Below are 18581 nucleotides of genomic sequence, written 5' to 3'. Positions count from 1 at the left end.
TGAGTGTTTGCTTTAGTTGAGCTCTTGACCCTTGCCTGATATTAATATTAGAGTTTGTTTGGGCTGTTGATTGAGTCATAACAGCCAGACAAGTAAAGAGAAATGATCAGGTGTTGGTTATGTTTTCACATAATCATTATTTGACTTGAATCACTGAACTCATTTAGAGCCCAATCTCTGAGTTAGATTTACATTATTGATTACAGCAGCACTGTGATTCTACAGCAGAAGATCGGAGTGCGTATCAAACTGCCAAAGTCATTAGCAATATGTGAACACAGAGCAGCTTGTAGAACATGGAACAGGAAACAGTCAATGACTCAACCATCAGACTGAGCAGAGAAGCATCATTGCTGACTGACCATGTTGGGACTTAAGAACTGCCTTAAGGACTTTACATGGTTTCCCAACAAGCCTTAACAGACATAAAAGGAATGGAAGTATTGTGATTTCATTCTGTTCCTGACACACAATGGATCTGCGAGTCTCTGTCATTCTTCTTTTCTTTTTTCTCACTGCAGGTACAAAAAACAGCAAGTATTGAATGTATTATTTGGTACACTGAGATCACTGAATGTCTCTCTCTGTTTTTAAGGAAATTCTCTCAAGTGTTACTCGTGCTTACCTGATTCGACGGGTTCCTGTAAAGCAAAAGTGGAGACATGTCCAGTTGGATTTTCTAAATGTGCGAGGAGTGTACTGGAACAAACAGTTGGTAAGTTCAGTTTGAAGTGGAAAGTGAAAGTACCGCTGGAGAGAAAGTTTACTTGTGGATCTCTTCACATAACTGCAAATCTTGGTATAGTTTTATCTTATTATATGGCTGTTTATGTCTTTTTTGCAGGTTCATCTAAGGTATTCTTCACATCTAAAGTGTGTGCAGATAAGTGTGTACCAGGGACCCATCAGATAGATGAAGGGATGTTGTCTCTCCACTGCTGTGACACTGACCTTTGCAATGCAGCAGGTATTACAGTAACATAAAACGAGGAAATGATTTATACAAGTCATTCAATAATTCAAACAAACAATAATAATAATATACAAGTGATGGTTTATAAGATGCACAATATCAAGAGCAGAATAGTGTAAAGTATATGAATTAGTCAAGTGCTTTCTGAGAGGTTTTATTGTTTTTAAAAAAATTTGATGAAATTGATCAACAACAAACATGCCATTTTAATAACTATTATTATTAGTAGTATTAATCAATAATAATTTCTTCATCATCTTGATTAGATGGAGTATTTAAGGGAAGCTTCCTCCTGCTCTTCTCTCCTCTGCTCTTCTACTTCCTGTTTCAGTGAGTCCAGATTCAAGACTTCAGATTCTACAGTGAAGATCAGCACAAAAACTGAATATGAGACACAACTGATTTAATTTACTGAATAAAGCTTGTTTGTTGCTCTGCTGTACTTTGGTTTAAGGAGTTGAATTATGAAGTATGTATTTTATTAAATACATAAATATTAAACAAAATACTGCATCAGATTTATACATTTCCCATACATAAAATAAAAGTTATTATAGAATGTAATAAAGAATTAAGGAACAAGAGTGTGCTAAGCTGCTGTAATAAAATATTTACACACCTGTTTGTATTAGACATCTTTCTCAGTTAATTCTGTGACTGGAAATTTGTTGTTCAACTAGTAAAGTTTAAAAAGGTTGAAATGCATGACTATAATACAAAACTGCTCACATTGACATTAAAGATATTTAGATTTTATCCAGAAAGACTGCAAAATTGTCCATGTGATCTGAAATGATGCAATATCATGAACTGAAATAACCCAAAAATAATCAAAAGTTTAGCAGTCCAGTATTTACTAATGAAATTTGTAGTATTATTTAGTTTATCCGTGATGGACTGGCCATCTGTCCAGGGTTTTGGGATAGGCTCCACAATCCCACAAACCTACTTTTTGTAGTAAACTCTTCACTGTAGTGAACATTTATGTTTGTGCTCCATCTTTGCCTGAAGAGGGCGACAAAATATATGTATGTTTAACTCAAGCCCACAAGAGGGAGCTGCTGGGGCAGGTACACACCACACAGTGTTTGACCAGAGCCTTAAAGGTATAGTTCACTCAAAAATTTGAATTCTGTCATCATTTATTCACCCTAAAGTTGTTCCAAACCTAAATGTTGGTAACCAGACAGGTGATGGTAGTGTAAGAATTGAAATGGGAAGGTTTAAATAAAGTTAGATTGTACACGAGATATCGCGAGCGTAATTAAATAAAGTTAGATTGTACGCGAGGATAAGGGGAGAACGGGAAGAGAGCGCGGGAGAGATGGTTCGGGAAGAACGCACATTGTAATCGGGTGGGACGATTCAGAGTCACAGTTAAAGAAATGTTGAAATAAACTGAGTTCTGAGCACAGAAGTCTTGGTCTGACTCCTCTATCCGGTGGCCACAACAGATACAGAAAATAGCCATGAACCCACGCATAATACTCGGTAAGCACGGATTCCTTAAGACACAAATCCGAGTGTTACAGTAGCAACTGACTTTTTTTAGGTCAGCCAAGGCCTGTGGGCCTGGGCCTGTCCTGCAGCCCAGCCATGTGCTTAACTTACCCACTAAGATTCAAACCATGCAAGTTTGTCATCAGTTCTTCATTCAACACAGAATCTGACTGAACCCTCAGTAGGGGCCACAACCTCATATTCTTTCATAGGGCCCAAAATTGCTAGCGGCGCCCCTGCGGGTGTATCATAGTTTGCAGTATGCGTGTGTTCACTTGCTCCTGATGTGTGTGCACTAACTTGAATGGATTAAATGCAGAGGACAAATTCAGAGAATGGGTTTCCATACTTGGCCTACACATGTCACTTTCACTTCAATTTTTCACTTTTACTTTCTAATGCATATGAATAGTAGGATATGATGGTGCTAAAATGTATAAATACAAAAACTAACAAACTTTTTTTTACTGCACATTTATATAATATTAAGAGATATAAAATCTGTCATCTTATGCTAATTTTAATTGTCGTGGCAAGACAAAAGGAAAGTCCATGTTGTGCAAACGCTGCATGCACCTACACCAGCTCTTGTGGCCTTGAGTTGCACTGACATATTTACCCTCTTCACCTTCACCTATTTCCCGCATCTTCGCTCTGCATGTGGGATATGGCAACCCGATCTCACGGCAATTCGTACGTATTTTACGAGGTGGCTAAATCGTATGAATTCATACGACCTCACTCGTACTAATTCATACGTTTTTTGCTAAATCGTATGTATTTTACGAGTTGACAAATTCGTATGAATTCATACTAATGACCTACCCCAAACCCCGCCCCTAAACCTAACCGTCACTGGGGTTTAGACAAATCGTACGAATTCGCACGAGTGAGGTCGTATGAATTTATACGAAATAGCCACCTCGTAGAATAAGTACGAATTGGTCGTGAAATAGCGTTGATATGGAGACAGATTCCTGTATGTGTTTGTATTGTCAGGATCTCTGGAGAACTAAGTTCCGCAGCCTCACATTGGTTAAATAAAACTGAACAACTCAACTCTCCTCCAGTGGATTATTGTCACATGCGTAATATAAATGACACGTTTTTGTTTCAAAACTATTTAATTTCATGCCTGTCAGGATTATGCTACTTGCCTTTTTGCTTCCATGTGTTTGTCATTTGTGTCTCCAGTTCAGTTTTTATTAATTCCAAGTTAGTTCCCTTAAGTTAATAATTACATTTATCACCTGTCAATCATTATGTCTCTCTGTGTGAGCCCTTCGTTTCCTGCTTCCTCAGTTCATTGTGTTGGGTACTGCATTTTAATATTAGGTGCTTATGGTAATCCTGTGTGTTTCCTTTTGAGTTAATTATTAAATACATAATCATAAACTTGGTGAACAGCTTTGGAGAATTTTATGTTCAAAGATCTGACTGAATTAGCTGCCCCAGAGGCATTTCAAAGTTTGTTGCCAAGGACTTGCCCTAATGGGACTTTAGTCCCTTTCTGGATTCCATCACATTTTCCTTTAAACCTTTTTTTCTGTGCTTTGTTTGTGTTAGACCACTTTTTTGTTCTTTAATTTGTTTGGAAAATGCATGGATGGATTTAAAAAAATAAATAAATAAATAAATAAATAAATAAATAAATAAATAAATAAATAAATAAATAAATATATAAGATCAATGTTTTTCTAATTTAAGATGCATACCTGACATCAGAAGAAAAATTATATATATATAATGTATTTTTCTAATGTCAGGTATGTATCTTTTGTTATTTCAGAGCAGTTGTTGTTTTGTATTGATCATTTTTGAACTGATTGTGTAATTGGCATGATACTTTGATCTTTTTAAAACTTGGAAAAAAACTTTTATCTTTTTAGTGCTTGTGAATATAATCAAAATGATGAAACTCACTCTGATGTGTTCTAGGATCATTAAAGAATTTGACTTTTATAGTGTCCAAAGACATTCTTTACAACTTAAAAGTACTTACTCTGCTCAGTAATATAGAATTGATAAAATTGATTTTTTTTGTGTGTGTTGTGTACAGTGGAGCATTTTTTTTCTTCTTTCTCAGTTGTAGCTGCCTTCATAAACATTAAAAATGTTTACCCCACAACTATTTACAGAAACTATTACACCTGCCTGAACACAAGTGTTACAGAGAATCGTACTGCCCAAAATGGACGACCAGGCAAAAATTATCATCCTGGCTCACGAGAGCACAAACTTTTTTACCTTTTCTGTTAACTTTTGTCATCTCGCCATCAACTGCCCCCTCAACGACGAGACCCTTAAGTCACTTTTCTGGATCGGGGCCAACTACAATCATCCTGGAGGGAGACTATCGTTAGGTGTTTGGAGAGCGTTGTGTCCCGATCCAGAGAGCAGCCAGAGCAAGCTTCTACACCGGTGACCACGGAGATCATGTGAGCCCCCTGCAGACCGAGCAGCACCACCCACAACGAATGAGCCAGAGCCCAGGGAAAAGGGAGCAGAGCTTACCATGGCCCCAGATGCAGCGCCCCAACGTGGTTCTGACCAGTGGTGTGAGCCTGTGACACCAGTGGACGAGGGAACAGAAGCAGAGGACTGGCTGATCGACTTCGTCAGGGACTTGTCAACTCCCACCCGATATCTGAATCTTCATCGTTGTTTAATATCATCATGTCCAGTCTCCTGTCACTTCCACCGCCACAGAGCTCAGTCCTCCATCGCTTCTGGATGTTTGCAGCCCTGCACTGTCTCTGGGGACGCCCTGTCAGGACATCGATCCGCAGGTTGAGCAAACACCAGCAGAGGAGCCAGGGGCACAGCAGAGTTCAGTTTCAGCCCACTGTCAATGTATGTTAAAGAATGCGTCAAAAACTTGGGTGTTTATAGCTCCCTGAAGTTGAACACACAGATAAATCATGTGGTCAAGTTTTTTTTTTCATTTGAGAAATTTGGCCAAGATGAAATCATGTCTGACTTAAGAGCCTTGAATTTGCAATCCATGCTCTCATATCATCAAGACTTGATTACTGTAATTCGTTCTACAAGGATAGTCAAGCATCTGTCCTACGAAATTAAAATGATACACAGTTTATGAGTTTATGAGCGTAACTCAAACATGCCATTAATGACCTTATTCAAGTCTTCTTTTATTTTTTGAGTCATTTTTATCCATTCCGCATCTCCTACATATGTGTGTTTTAGCAAAACTGTCTGTGTTGCAAGCTGGTGAATGAAGATACTTGACAGGTTAAGTGTCACTACTCTGCTTTATTAATTTATCCAATGTAAAACCCGGACACCACCACACAAATGTGGATTTTTGTTAATAACTGCCCTACAGGATTTAAACAGCTCAACACCAGTTACAAAATACACTGTAAAGGCAGGAACACGCCAAGCCGACACTGACGAACTAGTGGTGACGAAAGCAGACTGTGGGGTTGGCTCACGTCAGCAGCGTCTGGGTTCAAAGTTTCCCTGACACACCAAACCGATGCTCGATAGCCGATGGCCAAGCACCACGTCGTTCTGCGCCTGGGCAAGATGAAATGCCTTTCCGTGCCAGCAGGTGGCAGTAGCTGAATGGCCAGTCAGAATGATCAGATGGCCCAATGGACCGAGCTCCAACGTTGATTCAACATGTCGAATCGCCCGAAAAAAGCAGACAAGGAATATTTTTGGCCCAAAGACAAACTTACCTGTCGACCCCTGCCATATTTGGTATCATTTGAAATCTTAGAATCAAAACTTTACAGAGAATACTTTTAACTTTTGTTTTTATGATAAAAAAAGCAGTAAAATTGAGTTTACATATGCATTGGTCCCAGACACAAATTTCCGCATGATGAATGATGAATGATACGCATGATACACAAAACATTCAAGTCATATATCACAAGAAATCTCTCATTCCAAGGAATTTGCCCATGTAGATTAATTGTGTGACATCCATAGATCGAATGATCTTCCAAAGGATCATTATATTCTTCCCTTCAGGTGCATTTGAATAACTCTTGCATACAATATGATAGAGACAAAATAATTTTTTCCCATTATTTGCTGAAATCTAGACTAGAGGAAACAAATAGATCTATGTGCAGGTGCTAGAGCACTCAAGGCCTTATTCTTTCAAATAAGAATTTAAAAAATATATATATATTTTTTTATTCTTTTATTTTTAAATCACTTTCAGCAGTGTTTTATGTAACTTCAAAGGGTTTCCTGTAAAATGACAGCACAATTTTGTATTTAGAGCACTGTATGTGGGTATGGGAAGCTTTTCAATTTGGGTAGGCCAATTCCAGGTGGGAATCCCCAAAATGGTCCCGGAGTTTAAGAGATTAAAAACCGTAAACACATCACTCCATCCTTGGTCTCTCTACATTGGCTTCCTGTACAGTATAGGATTGATTTTAAGCATCTTTTATTAGTGTATAAATCTTTGCATGGCCTTGCACTGGCTTATTTATCTGATTTGCTAATTGAGTATCAGTCTGGAAGAACATTGAGATCAACAACTCAAAATTTACTTAAAATTCCAAGTTAAGCCAGAAAGGGAATTGTGCATTTTCGGTAGTAGCACCAAGATTTGGAATAGTTTACTCTTGCATGTTAGGGATCCTGAATCTGTACATGTTTTTAAAATACAACTTAAGACAGTTGTTTGCCATGGTGTATTTGTCTTGTTGATAATAATAATAATAATAAGAAGAAGAATTACTGTATTATTCTTGTATTATGTTTTGACACTGAGATGATGTAAAGCTCATTGGTCAACATGTGTTGTTTTAATAGTGCTATATAAATAAAATTGACATCAACAATGAAAGATGACAGAATTTCCATTTTTGGGTCAACTACACTTTAAGGAAGTTGGTTTAAGTAAACCTATACATTTCTTGCAATTCTTTTTTAAACCTTGATGCCTTCCTTTTAATTTTCTGTTACAAGAACTGCCTTCTGTTAGACTTTCATTTTATCATAAAGATCCTCCCCTTTTGATAAGCTATAAAATGGGCACTGAAACAGGTGCGTTATTACATTCTCCTCCTGATCAAAGATGGATCTGCAAATCTCAGTTTTTCTTCTCTTCGTTCTTTTCACTGCAGGTACAAAGACAAATAGTGTTAGTGATGTTTTTGATTACTAATACAGATCATTAGATGTTCTCTCTCTCACTGTTTCTGTTTTATTACTACAGGACACTCTCTCCGCTGTTATGAGTGTATGAGTCAGACGGGTTCTTGTGCGGGACAAACAGAACGAACATGTCCCAGTGGATCTACTCACTGCGAGAGTTCAACAGGGATAACAAAAGTTGGTAAGTCCAATATGACTTAAATTTACTGTTATATTTGACTAATGGAGATGCTGCTATAATTCGCTCGAACTGCAACAGAACAAAATATTCATTTTTCTGATGGAATTTACAATTTCAATCACAAAATATTCTACATAGATTTTTTTTATTTGTTTTCCCTCAGATTGTTATGATTTGTATTTAAAAACAAATAAAAAAAAGTGCTAAATGTTGACATTTATAAATCAGTTGTCCACTTTAATTGATGTTTTCTGTTTCATTCATATGTTAGGTGACATTACTTCTAAAGTGCAGGCTAAAGGATGTGTTCCTGTCTGTCAAAATGGGTCCATAAACTTTGGCCTTGTCAGGACAGCTACATCCTGCTGTAACAGAGACCTGTGTAACCGACAAGATGCTCCAGGTATTGTCTTTCAACGACTGTGCAAATAACTATTCTGTAAAGTCAACACTCATCTTACTTCAAAGGACATTTAATCAGAAAATAAAAGGGTGTGACTCGCCGTGAACTGATTGAATTGAGCAGTAACTAAGTTGTTTCTGCTCAAGGAGTGTTGTATTAGATATGAGAATATAAAAGAATACGTGATTTCCTCCTGTAGAACCCTCTAATGTCCCGAATGGAAAGAAATGCTACACTTGTGATGGTCAGAGCTGCTCAGCCATATTGAGCTGTTCAGGAGACGAAGACCGCTGCGTTACAGCAACAGGTGAGAATCTGAAAAAGGAAGAAGATTAAAGTCGTGATCTTTTAAACTCTCTTAGGTTTAAACAAATGACACAGATCATATACCAATGCCGAGCTTATGTAACTGTTGTAGGCCAGTAAATGTAGTGCGTGTAAACCCCGCTGATCTCAAGAGGCACTCTAGCGACTGTCGCTACAGACTACAGTCTTTAGCCTCCTCGTTAGCACGCCCGCCTCCCACGCCGGAGACCACAGTTCAAATCCTGCTAGGAGTGGGTCGAGTACAAATGGTTGCTCATAGACTTAATCAACCTTTTTTTTCTTTTCTTTCTTTTCATCAGATACTTCTGGAAGCCTGACAGCGATGGTAAAAGGCTGTATCTCTAAATCCTTTTGTGATGCCACAACAGCGGTTAGAAATGTTGTGAGCGTCTCATGTTGTAGTGGGAACCTGTGTAACGGTTCTCAGAGTGTCTCCCAGAGCTTCCTGTTCCTCTGCTGTTCTCTGCTCTCCTACTTCCTGCTGCACTGAATCCAGCAGCTCTTCATCCTACAATGAGACATATCAAATCATCTATCAGAAGAAGATATTAGAATTATTTCTTTATTGATTCAATAAATAAATCATCTGTTTATTTTTTGTATTAAATTTGTAAAACAATAATTGCGTTCTCAATATCAGGATTTTTAAAGATCACAAAAGCAACAAGAGAAATAATCAGATATGATAACATTTTACAAATACTTTGTAAATGTTAATCATTTTACCTCATGCACATCATGCAATTAAAATTCTGTTGATTATTATATCTGACAATAAATAGCAATTTGATAGTTTGAGCTCTATTAATAATTGTTACGGCTTTTCTTTAAGCCTTTGTCTTTGATAACAGGAGTGAGCAAGATTTCATGTGTACAGAGTCCACAGAAGCAAACAATGTCTTTCTTTATTTTGTTCCAATGAATAAACATTGTCTCAAACCCACTTTCTGTGTCTCTCATTCCTTGATGCTAATGATACATAATAAAAAATAAAAAAGTTAATTACTACTTTTTAATCTCACAATTCAGATTTTTTTTTAAATCTCAGAATTGCATGTAATAAAGTTGCAGTTGTGAGTTATAAAGTCAGAATTGCGAGATATAAACTAAATATAAAATATTAAAAGTTTATATCTCGCAATTCTGACGTTTTCTCAGAAAAAATACGCAATTGTCTTTTTAAATGTTTTATTCTGTGGGAAACAATCATCCATAATAAACCTTTAATATTGTAATGTACCAAGTGAGAGGTTTCCCCGAACCCACATGTTAAACTCCCTGCAAGAGTTAAAAGAAACATTGAATATGTCTGTCGAAATATTGAAAGAATTTCATAATAATGAACTTGCTCATTTTGAGTCACTTTGTATAGAATGCCAAGTCTGCCGAAATTAAAAATAAATAAATAATATATATATATATATATATATATATATATATATATATATATATATATATATATATATATACATAGAAAAGCAAAACAAAAAATTATTTATACATCTATTTCGTTATTTATGTATATTTATTTTTTTCCACATTTATTTATTTTTTCTTTTATTCATTTTAATTTTTTATTTATTTATACATTTCTTTATTGTTAATTTCCACATTTATTCATTTCTACATTTTTACCTTTATGTGTTTTTACATTTCTTTGCAATAGGCTGCAGCCTGAGGGGCGAGTGGAGCTCCACTCAAGGGCGTAAATATGTCACCTCCACTAGTGGAGCTAGCTACAGCTATTGCGCACGTCAATACTGTCATTTAATTACTATATTTGCATTATTGTAAGGGTAGGTTTAGGGTTGGGGTAGATATAGACATTAGTAAAAACACAAATCAATATTGACGTGTAGCGTAATGAGGAAAGCGGGCAGAACACAGAAAGGAAGCAGCACACATACAGTTGCAAGAGAAAGTATGTGAATCACTTGCAGGATCTGTGAAAATGTAAATAAATAATAATTTATTTAGTACTGTCCTGAGTGAGATATTTTACATAAAAGATGTTTGCATTTAGTTCACAAGACAAAAAAAATGCTGAATTTAGTAAAATGGCCCCATTCAAAAGTATGTGAACTATTGGTTCTCAATACTGTGTGTAACAAACCAGGTTTTGGTAAATTAATACGAGCTACAACATATTTTTTAAATCAAAATTAACACAACACACTGAAGTTTAATAACTTCTGTGAATTTCTATAAAAGCTCACTGAACTGTGTGTAAGTGAATGTTGAGGAACACTCCACTTTTTTTGAAAATAGGCTCATTTTCCATCTCCCCTAGAGTTAAACAGTTGAGTTTTACCGTTTTTGAATCCATTCAGCCAATCTCTGGGTCACTTTTAGCATAGCTTAGCAAAGTTCATTGAATCTGATTAGACCGTTAGCATCTCGCTCAAAAATGACCAAAGAGTTTCAGTATTTTTCCTATTTAAAACTTGACTCTTCTGTAGTTAAATCGTGTACTAAGACAGACGGAAAATGAAAAGTTGTGATTTTCTAGGCCGATATGGCTAGAAACTATACTCTCATTCCGGCGTAATAATCAAGGAACTTTGCTGCCGTTCCATGAGTGCAGCAGGCGCAATGATATTTTTGGTAAATTAATACGAGCTACAACATATTTTTTAAATCAAAATTAACACAACACACTGAAGTTTAATGAAGGTGTAGGTCAGGACATACGGCATAAGCTTTTTGAAGACTACGGAAAGCAGAAGCCCGTGCAAGGCTATAATTTGTGTTTATAAAGTAAATACAGTTGTATATTTTTGAAAATGACAGATCGTTTTGCTAGATAAGACCCTTATTCCTCGTCTGGTATCGTTTAAAGCCCTTTGAAGCTGCACTGAAACTGTCATTTGGACCTTCATCCATCTGTAGGTTTATTGAAGTCCTCTATAAGGAGAATAATCCTGGAATGTTTTCATCAAAAACCTTAATTTCTTTTTGACTGAAGAAAGAAAGACATGAACATCTTGGATGACATGGGGGTGAGTAAATTATCAGGAAAATTTTATTTAAAGGTGCCCTAGAACCCTTTTTCACAAGATGTAACATAAGTGTAAGGTGTCCCCTGAATGTGTCTGTGAAGTTTCAGCTTAAAATACCCCATAGATTTTTTTTATTCATTTTTTAACTGCCTATTTTGGGGCATCATTAAATATGCACCAATTCAGCATGCATCCCCTTTAAATGCTTGTGCTCTGATTAATTTTTTTAATCTATTGACAGCCCTAATATATTTATAATGTATTTTTCTAATGTCAGGTATGCATCTTTTACTTGTTATTTCAGAGCAGTTTTTGTTTTGTATTGATCATTTTTGAACTGATTGTAATTATCGTTTTAGTAATTATCCTTTTATCGTTTTAGTGACATGCTTGTGCATGTAATCAAAATGATTAAACTCACTCTGATGTGTTCAAGGGTCATTAAAGATTTTTTCTTTTACAATGTCTAAAGTCTGATCGTTAATGATTTCAGAAAAAAAGAAACTGTTTAAACAGAATGAATCGTGTCGATCCACTGTGTATGTGTGTGCTTCCTACAGGTTTGAAATATTAAAAATATTTTTTATTTATTGAAATTAATTTTGACAGATTATGCTGTGTTTTGGGGGATATGAAGTATTTTTTTATCCATTTACCGCAAAATTTCTCAACTACACCATGTGCATGCTTATGAAATATTACATTTTTATGAGAATTTTTTTTTTTTTAATGATGATCCAAATTAATTAAGAGTTTCTGGATATTGATCTAGGTGTTAGAGGCAGAATTCTGTAATCTGCTGGTTAGACAAATCTGTAGGAAATACATTTTTAGTGTAATTACCATATATATCCAGCAGAGGACCCATAGAGATCCATTAATTTTTCTGGATGTGGCAATGTGGAAGGAACATGATCACGCGTGCGCATCCACCGCGTCTCTGAAGGTCTTTGCAGCACTTGTGGAATTGTCAGTGGGAGTAAACATTCTCGCGCACACTGAACGAGCAGGTACAAAACGCATAGAGTGAGGGGCGACTTTCCAATAGCCTACCTAGTTAGGGGCCGTTCACGTCGCATCTTTTGTGCGCTCAATTTCATTATTTTATATGTAGATGCGGGACGAATGCACTCAAATAGAGATCGAAAACTCTGCCAAGATGGACTAACAGCTGATCATACCTGTACAGGGTGGGTTTTTTTTATTTCTCATCTCCATAAGTAGTAGTATAATCCAGTAGTAAAGCTAATGCAAGGTCTGGAAATACATTTATCCTTTGCTGAAACGTATTCGTCTTCATGGAGAACGCGGCTCATGATCGCTTGCGACGAGCGCTTTTGAAAAGAGGAGAAAGTACCGTGGCTGACATTGTCCACGCGTTTTTAGACGCAACATGTGAACAGTATCTAAATTGAATGCAGATGGTTTCATTATATCTCGGGTGGATAAAAAAGTAAAAGTGGATAAGAACAATAAAAGCAAAAATGTGTCACCAAATATACTTGGGCGGCTGTTAACATACTTGGGCGTCCTGCCCAGGTAAAGTCTATGTGTGGGAAGCACTGCATGTATGCTGAATTGCAGCTACTGTAATACTTTGATTAATACTTAATCAAAGTATTACTACTGTAATACTTGATTCCCCATATGCCATATTAAATCATATAGACTTTTTGAGAGCACAACCATCTCAACCATCAGACATAATAACTGACATAGTTGACAAAAATTGAATTTTTTTCCACTTTAACCACCTGTTGTACAGTGGAGCAATTTTGTTTTCTCTCTCTGTTGTAGCTTCCTTCATAAACATATCAAAAATGCTAAGATTGTCGGTGCCGATAGTCTAGTGGTTAGTGCGCTGACATGTGGCCCAAATGTGTTCACGGCGACCTGAGGTAAATTCCTGATCCTGCCCCCCTCTCTCTACCCAATATTTACTGTCTGCCCTCTACTGTCCTCTCCAAATAAAGGCACAAAAAAACCATAAATATAACTTAATGATTTATCCCACAACTATTTACAGAAACTATTACACCTGCCTGAACACAAGTTTCACAGAGAATCGGACCACCCAAAATGGACGACCAGGCAAAATTTGTCGTCCTGGCTCGAGAGAGCACAAATGTTTTTACCTTTGTGTTAACTTTTGTCAATGACGAGACCCTGAAGCCTATTTTCTGGATCAGGGCCAACTACAATCATCCTGGAGGGAGACCATCATTAGGCATTTGGAGAGCATCGCATCCCGATCCAGAGAGCAGCCAGACCCAGAGCAAACCATCCGACCACGGAGATCACGTGAGCCCCCCATGACGAGCGAGCCAGAGCCCAAGGAAAAGGAAACAGAACTTGCCATCGCCCCCGATGCAGTGCCCCAAGGTGGTTCTGACCAGTGGTGTGAGCCTGTGACCCTGTGGTTGAGGGAATGGAAGCAGAGGACTGGTTGATCGACTTCAATAGGGACCCTATCCCACCCGGGGACACCCTGTCAGGATGTTGAGCCACAGGTCGAGCAACCAACAGCAGCACCTGTCAAGGAGGATCCGGTGGCTCCTCGAATCCCTTCGTTCCATCTCGGCTCCGCCCTGACTCCTCCGAAGACCCTCATCCAAGTGACTCCACCAGGTTCCCTCATCCCGCCGGCTCCCCCTTGGTCTGTCGTCACTCTGCCTACGCCACGGAAACTGAGCCGTCCACTGTGCTTTGTCTCTCCCCTACGGCTACAGCGGGCTCCTTACTCCCTCTGGGGTCATCTCTATCCTTGGTCTCATCAGTGTCATCCCTGTCCTTGGGTACTCTGGCTCCGCCTCTGACTCCTGCACGTCACGCAGGTGGTGATAATGAATCCGTTTGAGATCGAATTAATGCTAGAATTTCTGCTATAGGCTAAATTACAGCCATGGCATTAGAGGACTAATTCTACGCACATGCACACTTTTCAAAAACGGTGCTCTTGACAAACTAAAATATATAAATTACATTTATATATATTCTAAATAAAAGATATATACTGTACTTACTGTCAGCTTGCTTATTTTGCTCAAGATAATGATTTATTAAGTCCACATGTCATAAAAACAGGAAACTATGCTTCTCGAGAGCTGTCGTTCCAACCACACAAGTTTGAGATGCAGTTTGCGAATGTTTGTTTGAACTATGGTTTCGGGAAACACCAAATCGTTGAACTAAGTAACGACGGAACTTGCAATGTTAGTTGGCTAACGATGCTTTTGGGAAACACACCCCTGAGCGATTTTTTCCCCCAGATAATAATAAAAATGATAAAAACATTGGCTTATTGTTTTTATTATTGTATTATTGTACTGTTTCCAGTGTACTTTAGTGTAGTTTAATTTTTGAGCCACTAGGTGGTGCTATTCTATGTTTTTGATAGTAACCTCTGACCTTAATAGCAGCCATCTTGTTTTACTCAGTTGATGCTGATAGTCACACGGTTAAAGCAGCTATTTTCAATCCTTTCATCATCTTTGCAATCGTTTAAAGAAGCTTTGTCTGTAAGTATTACAAGTGCTTACAAGAACGTTATCATCATCTTATATTGTTATTGGTGATGTTATTGAGGACAAATTTCATATTTAGAGAGATTATTTTCAGTACAGTGTTACATGCATCTGCTTTATTAATGTGTATAGTATATGCAGTTATCCCTTATTTGAACTGTTAAATTTCTTTAATGCACGTTCTTTAGAAACTTATTTTTTCATTTTTTATGTATTTCAGTTTTACTCTGTTCCACATATTTGAAGTGGTGGTCATAATAAATCCATGCTTTAATTCAACGTCCCTGTGGAAGGAGTTATCTATCTGCCTAGTTAAGAAGGGGAACTCTTTTACGAGGGCAGAATAGTAAAAAGACAATTAACATTGATTGCTGCATCAGTGAATAGGATTTCAAGTTCTGCTTTCACTTCAGAATGTCTTCGAAAGAGAAACATAGTCTGAAAACCAGATCAGTGTGTTCGCGATCATCAAGACGCTCAAGCAAGTCAGCAGCAAGTGTAGCCGCATTGGAGGCTCGCGCAAAGGCAGAAGCAGCACTGACTAGAGCCACGTACGCGCAAAAGGAGATAGAGGTGAGAGTGAAACAAGCTCAAGTACAAGCACAGCTTAAAGTAGAGGAGACTCGTTTGGAGGCTACACTGAATGCACTCCACCAACAAAGAGAAGCAGAAGCTGCTGCAGCTGAAGCATCAGTGTTTGAGGCAGCTGCAGAAATAGGGGACACTGAACGGCTGTCTGAAGGCAAAGAGTGTCATTCTTCAAATGATTCATTGAAAAGGACTGAGAAATATGTAGAAGATCAGCATAAATATAAAGAGGTACAGATACCAATGCTTGCAGAAACCAATGAAGACAAGCCATTAGCTCCATACTGTGTTGATCTGCCACAGCCTGAACCTTTCGTGCAGAGTAGCCCTTTTCAGGACTTGCCAGAGAGACAGCCTCCAACTCGTGACCTTGCACACACTGTAACACCCCTCAGCTCCCACACCATGCAGATTCATGCTGAATCCTACAAACATGCAGGTGGGAACACATCACAGTTTAATTCTGCATTACATGATGCATCGTCTCCTAGACACAACATTAAATTGACAAGCTGCTCACCCTCTCATCACAAGGAGTCTCATACTGCTCGCTCAGATGTGTTTGAGCTTGCAAAGTTCCTGGCTCGCCGTGATCTTCTGACAGGTGGACTTTCAAGATTTAATGATAAGCCGGAGAACTATTGGGCCTGGAAGTCCAGCTTTTGCAATGCTATTGAGGGACTTGATCTTAAGCCTAGTGAAGAACTAGACTTACTTATACAATGGCTTGGCCCAGATTCTACTGAACAAGCAAGGCGCATCAGATCAGTCCACATCAATCATCCAGACATTGGCCTCGGCATGGTCTGGTCACGGCTGGAGGAATGCTATGGCTCTGCCGAAGCCATTGAGGCAGCTCTCTTTAACAAACTTGAACGTTTCCCAAAGCTGTCTAACAAAGACCCTCTACGTCTCAGAGAGCTAGGAGACCTACTTCTTGAGTTGCGGGCAGCCAAAACTGAAGGCTATCTACCTGGCTTGACCTTCCTGGATACTGCACGAGGCATCAGCTCCATTCTAGAGAAACTCCCATACAGTCTACAAGAGAAATGGATGTTGCAGGGAACTCGTTACAAGCATGAGTATGGTGTCAGCTTCCCCCCCTTTTCATTCTTTTGCGATTTCATTTGTTGTGAGGCCCGCATGAGAAATGATCACAGCTTTAACATGAGTATGCATAATGCTACATCATTTAAAGGAGATAGATTTTCAACAAAGGCAATCAGAACTACCATCACCGTTCACAAAACAGAAATAGACAATGCCACACAAAGGGATGAATCTAACAAGGCAAGTGACAACCTCAATAGACAATGTCCAATCCATAAAAAGCCACATCCCCTTAGAAAGTGTAGAGGTTTCAGGGAAAAGACTTTGCAGGAACGCAAAGCTTACCTCAGAGAGAACTCGATATGTTTTAGATGCTGCTCCTCAACTACACACCAGGCAAAAGACTGTAAGGCAATAATCCAGTGCTCTGAATGCGACAGCAACAAGCATATAGCCGCACTTCACAATGGCCCAGCCCCCTGGTCAAAAAAGGAGGATACCAATCCCTCTACAAACTATGGCGGGGAGCAAGAAGAGCCCCCTTCCCCAGTCGCCACATCCACCTGCACACAAGTATGTGGAGATCATAGCAGCGGAAAATCCTGCTCAAAGATCTGCCTGGTAAATGTGTATCCAAAAGGTGAGCCTCAGAACAAACAAAAGGTTTATGCAATCATAGATGATCAGAGTAATAGATCTCTGGCAAGATCTGCCTTCTTCGAGATGTTTAATGTTGCAGACAATACAGCACCTTACACACTTAGGACGTGTGCAGGCATCACAGAAGCTGAAGGGCGTAGAGCTGAAGGTTTTATGGTGGAGTCTTTTGATGAACAGACACGCCTTGCTCTTCCATCACTTATTGAATGCAACCTCATCCCAAACAACAGAGCAGAGATTCCTACTCCAGAGGCTGCAAAATACCACAACCACTTAAAATCAGTAGCCTCCAAGATTCCATGTCTAGATCCAAAGGCCAAAATTTTGCTTCTTCTCGGAAGAGACCTCATTCAGGCACACAAGGTGCTGGAGCAATGCAACGGACCACAATATGCTCCCTTTGCACAGAGGTTGGCCCTTGGGTGGGTGATAGTTGGAGATGTATGCCTTAACGGAGCTCACAAGCCTTCATCAGTTGATGTTTTCAAAACTCATATTTTAGGAAATGGGCGCCCCAGCTACATGAGTCCATGTCCAAACAGTATGCATGTAAAGGACTTTTTCAATCTTCACAATGAGCCACAGAAATCCTCCACTCTGAACCCTAAACAGAGCAGTTTGCTGATGCATAATGAATGTCCGATAGGAGAGTCAGTTTTCTGCCACACAAAGTATGACGATAAACCAGCTCCCTCTATGGATGATCTTGCCTTCCTGAAGATTATGGAAAGAGAATTCCATCAGGATGAGTCAAATAGCTGGGTTGCCCCACTTCCGTTCCGTAGCCCACGGCAACGCCTTCCAAATAACAAGGTTCAAGCCAACAACCGGCTCACGTTACTGACTCGCAAACTAAAAACACACCCCGAAGTAAAGGAACACTTTGTGGATTTTATGCGTAAGATATTTGAGAATAAGCATGCAGAGTTGGCACCACAATTGCAGAATAATGAAGAGTGCTGGTATCTGCCAATGTTCGGGGTGTACCATCCAAAGAAGCCCGGCCAGATAAGGGTGGTATTCGATTCTAGTGCTCGACATCAAGGTGTATCATTAAATGATGTTCTCCTTACTGGCCCTAACGCAAACAATAGCCTCTTGGGGGTTCTGCTGCGGTTCAGGAAGGAACGTGTGGCAGTGATGGCAGATATCCAGCAAATGTTCCATTCCTTTGTGGTCGCAAAAGAGCATCGGAACTTTCTGCGCTTCCTTTGGTATGACAACAATGACT

At 38.7% G+C, this 18581-nt stretch overlaps 2 protein-coding genes across 4 annotated transcripts in view; both read left to right on the top strand.

Moving 5' to 3' along the window:
• Positions 1-326: 326 nt before the first annotated feature.
• The window catches only part of LOC137012689 (fulditoxin-like), a 101942-nt gene continuing 83687 nt past the window's right edge, over positions 327-18581 (top strand). The window contains exons 1-4 of one of the 3 annotated variants that reach the window (XM_067376081.1): positions 332-521; positions 596-715; positions 845-967; positions 1305-1618. In XM_067376081.1, the coding sequence (XP_067232182.1) occupies positions 473-521; positions 596-715; positions 845-967; positions 1305-1339 (327 nt within the window). In that variant the 5' untranslated portion in view covers positions 332-472 and the 3' untranslated portion in view covers positions 1340-1618. Of the gene's footprint in view, positions 522-595; positions 716-844; positions 968-1239; positions 1619-18581 lie in introns of those variants that run through there. The other 2 variants (XM_067376079.1, XM_067376080.1) reach the window with 2 other exon arrangements.
• LOC137012683 (urokinase plasminogen activator surface receptor-like) lies at positions 7499-9489 on the top strand. The gene is made up of 5 exons (XM_067376065.1): positions 7499-7587; positions 7680-7799; positions 8071-8202; positions 8402-8509; positions 8829-9489. Exons 1-5 carry the CDS (start codon positions 7539-7541, stop codon positions 9017-9019), a joined length of 600 nt encoding a protein of 199 aa, XP_067232166.1. The 5' UTR covers positions 7499-7538; the 3' UTR covers positions 9020-9489.

This window comes from Chanodichthys erythropterus, chromosome 22 (genome assembly GCF_024489055.1).
Source record: "Chanodichthys erythropterus isolate Z2021 chromosome 22, ASM2448905v1, whole genome shotgun sequence".
Taxonomy (NCBI): domain Eukaryota; kingdom Metazoa; phylum Chordata; class Actinopteri; order Cypriniformes; family Xenocyprididae; genus Chanodichthys; species Chanodichthys erythropterus.
The sequence above is the reverse complement of the archived record's forward strand: the minus strand, read 5'-3'. Positions and strand labels throughout refer to the sequence as shown.

Coding starts and splice junctions, on each gene's coding strand:
- LOC137012683 (XM_067376065.1), top strand. CDS start 7,539: ATGGATCTGCAAATCTCAGTTTTTCTTCTCTTCGTTCTTTTCACTGCA. Junction 7,588..7,679: donor CTTCGTTCTTTTCACTGCAG/GTACAAAGACAA, acceptor TTATTACTACAG/GACACTCTCTCCGCTGTTAT. Junction 7,800..8,070: donor AACAGGGATAACAAAAGTTG/GTAAGTCCAATA, acceptor TTCATATGTTAG/GTGACATTACTTCTAAAGTG.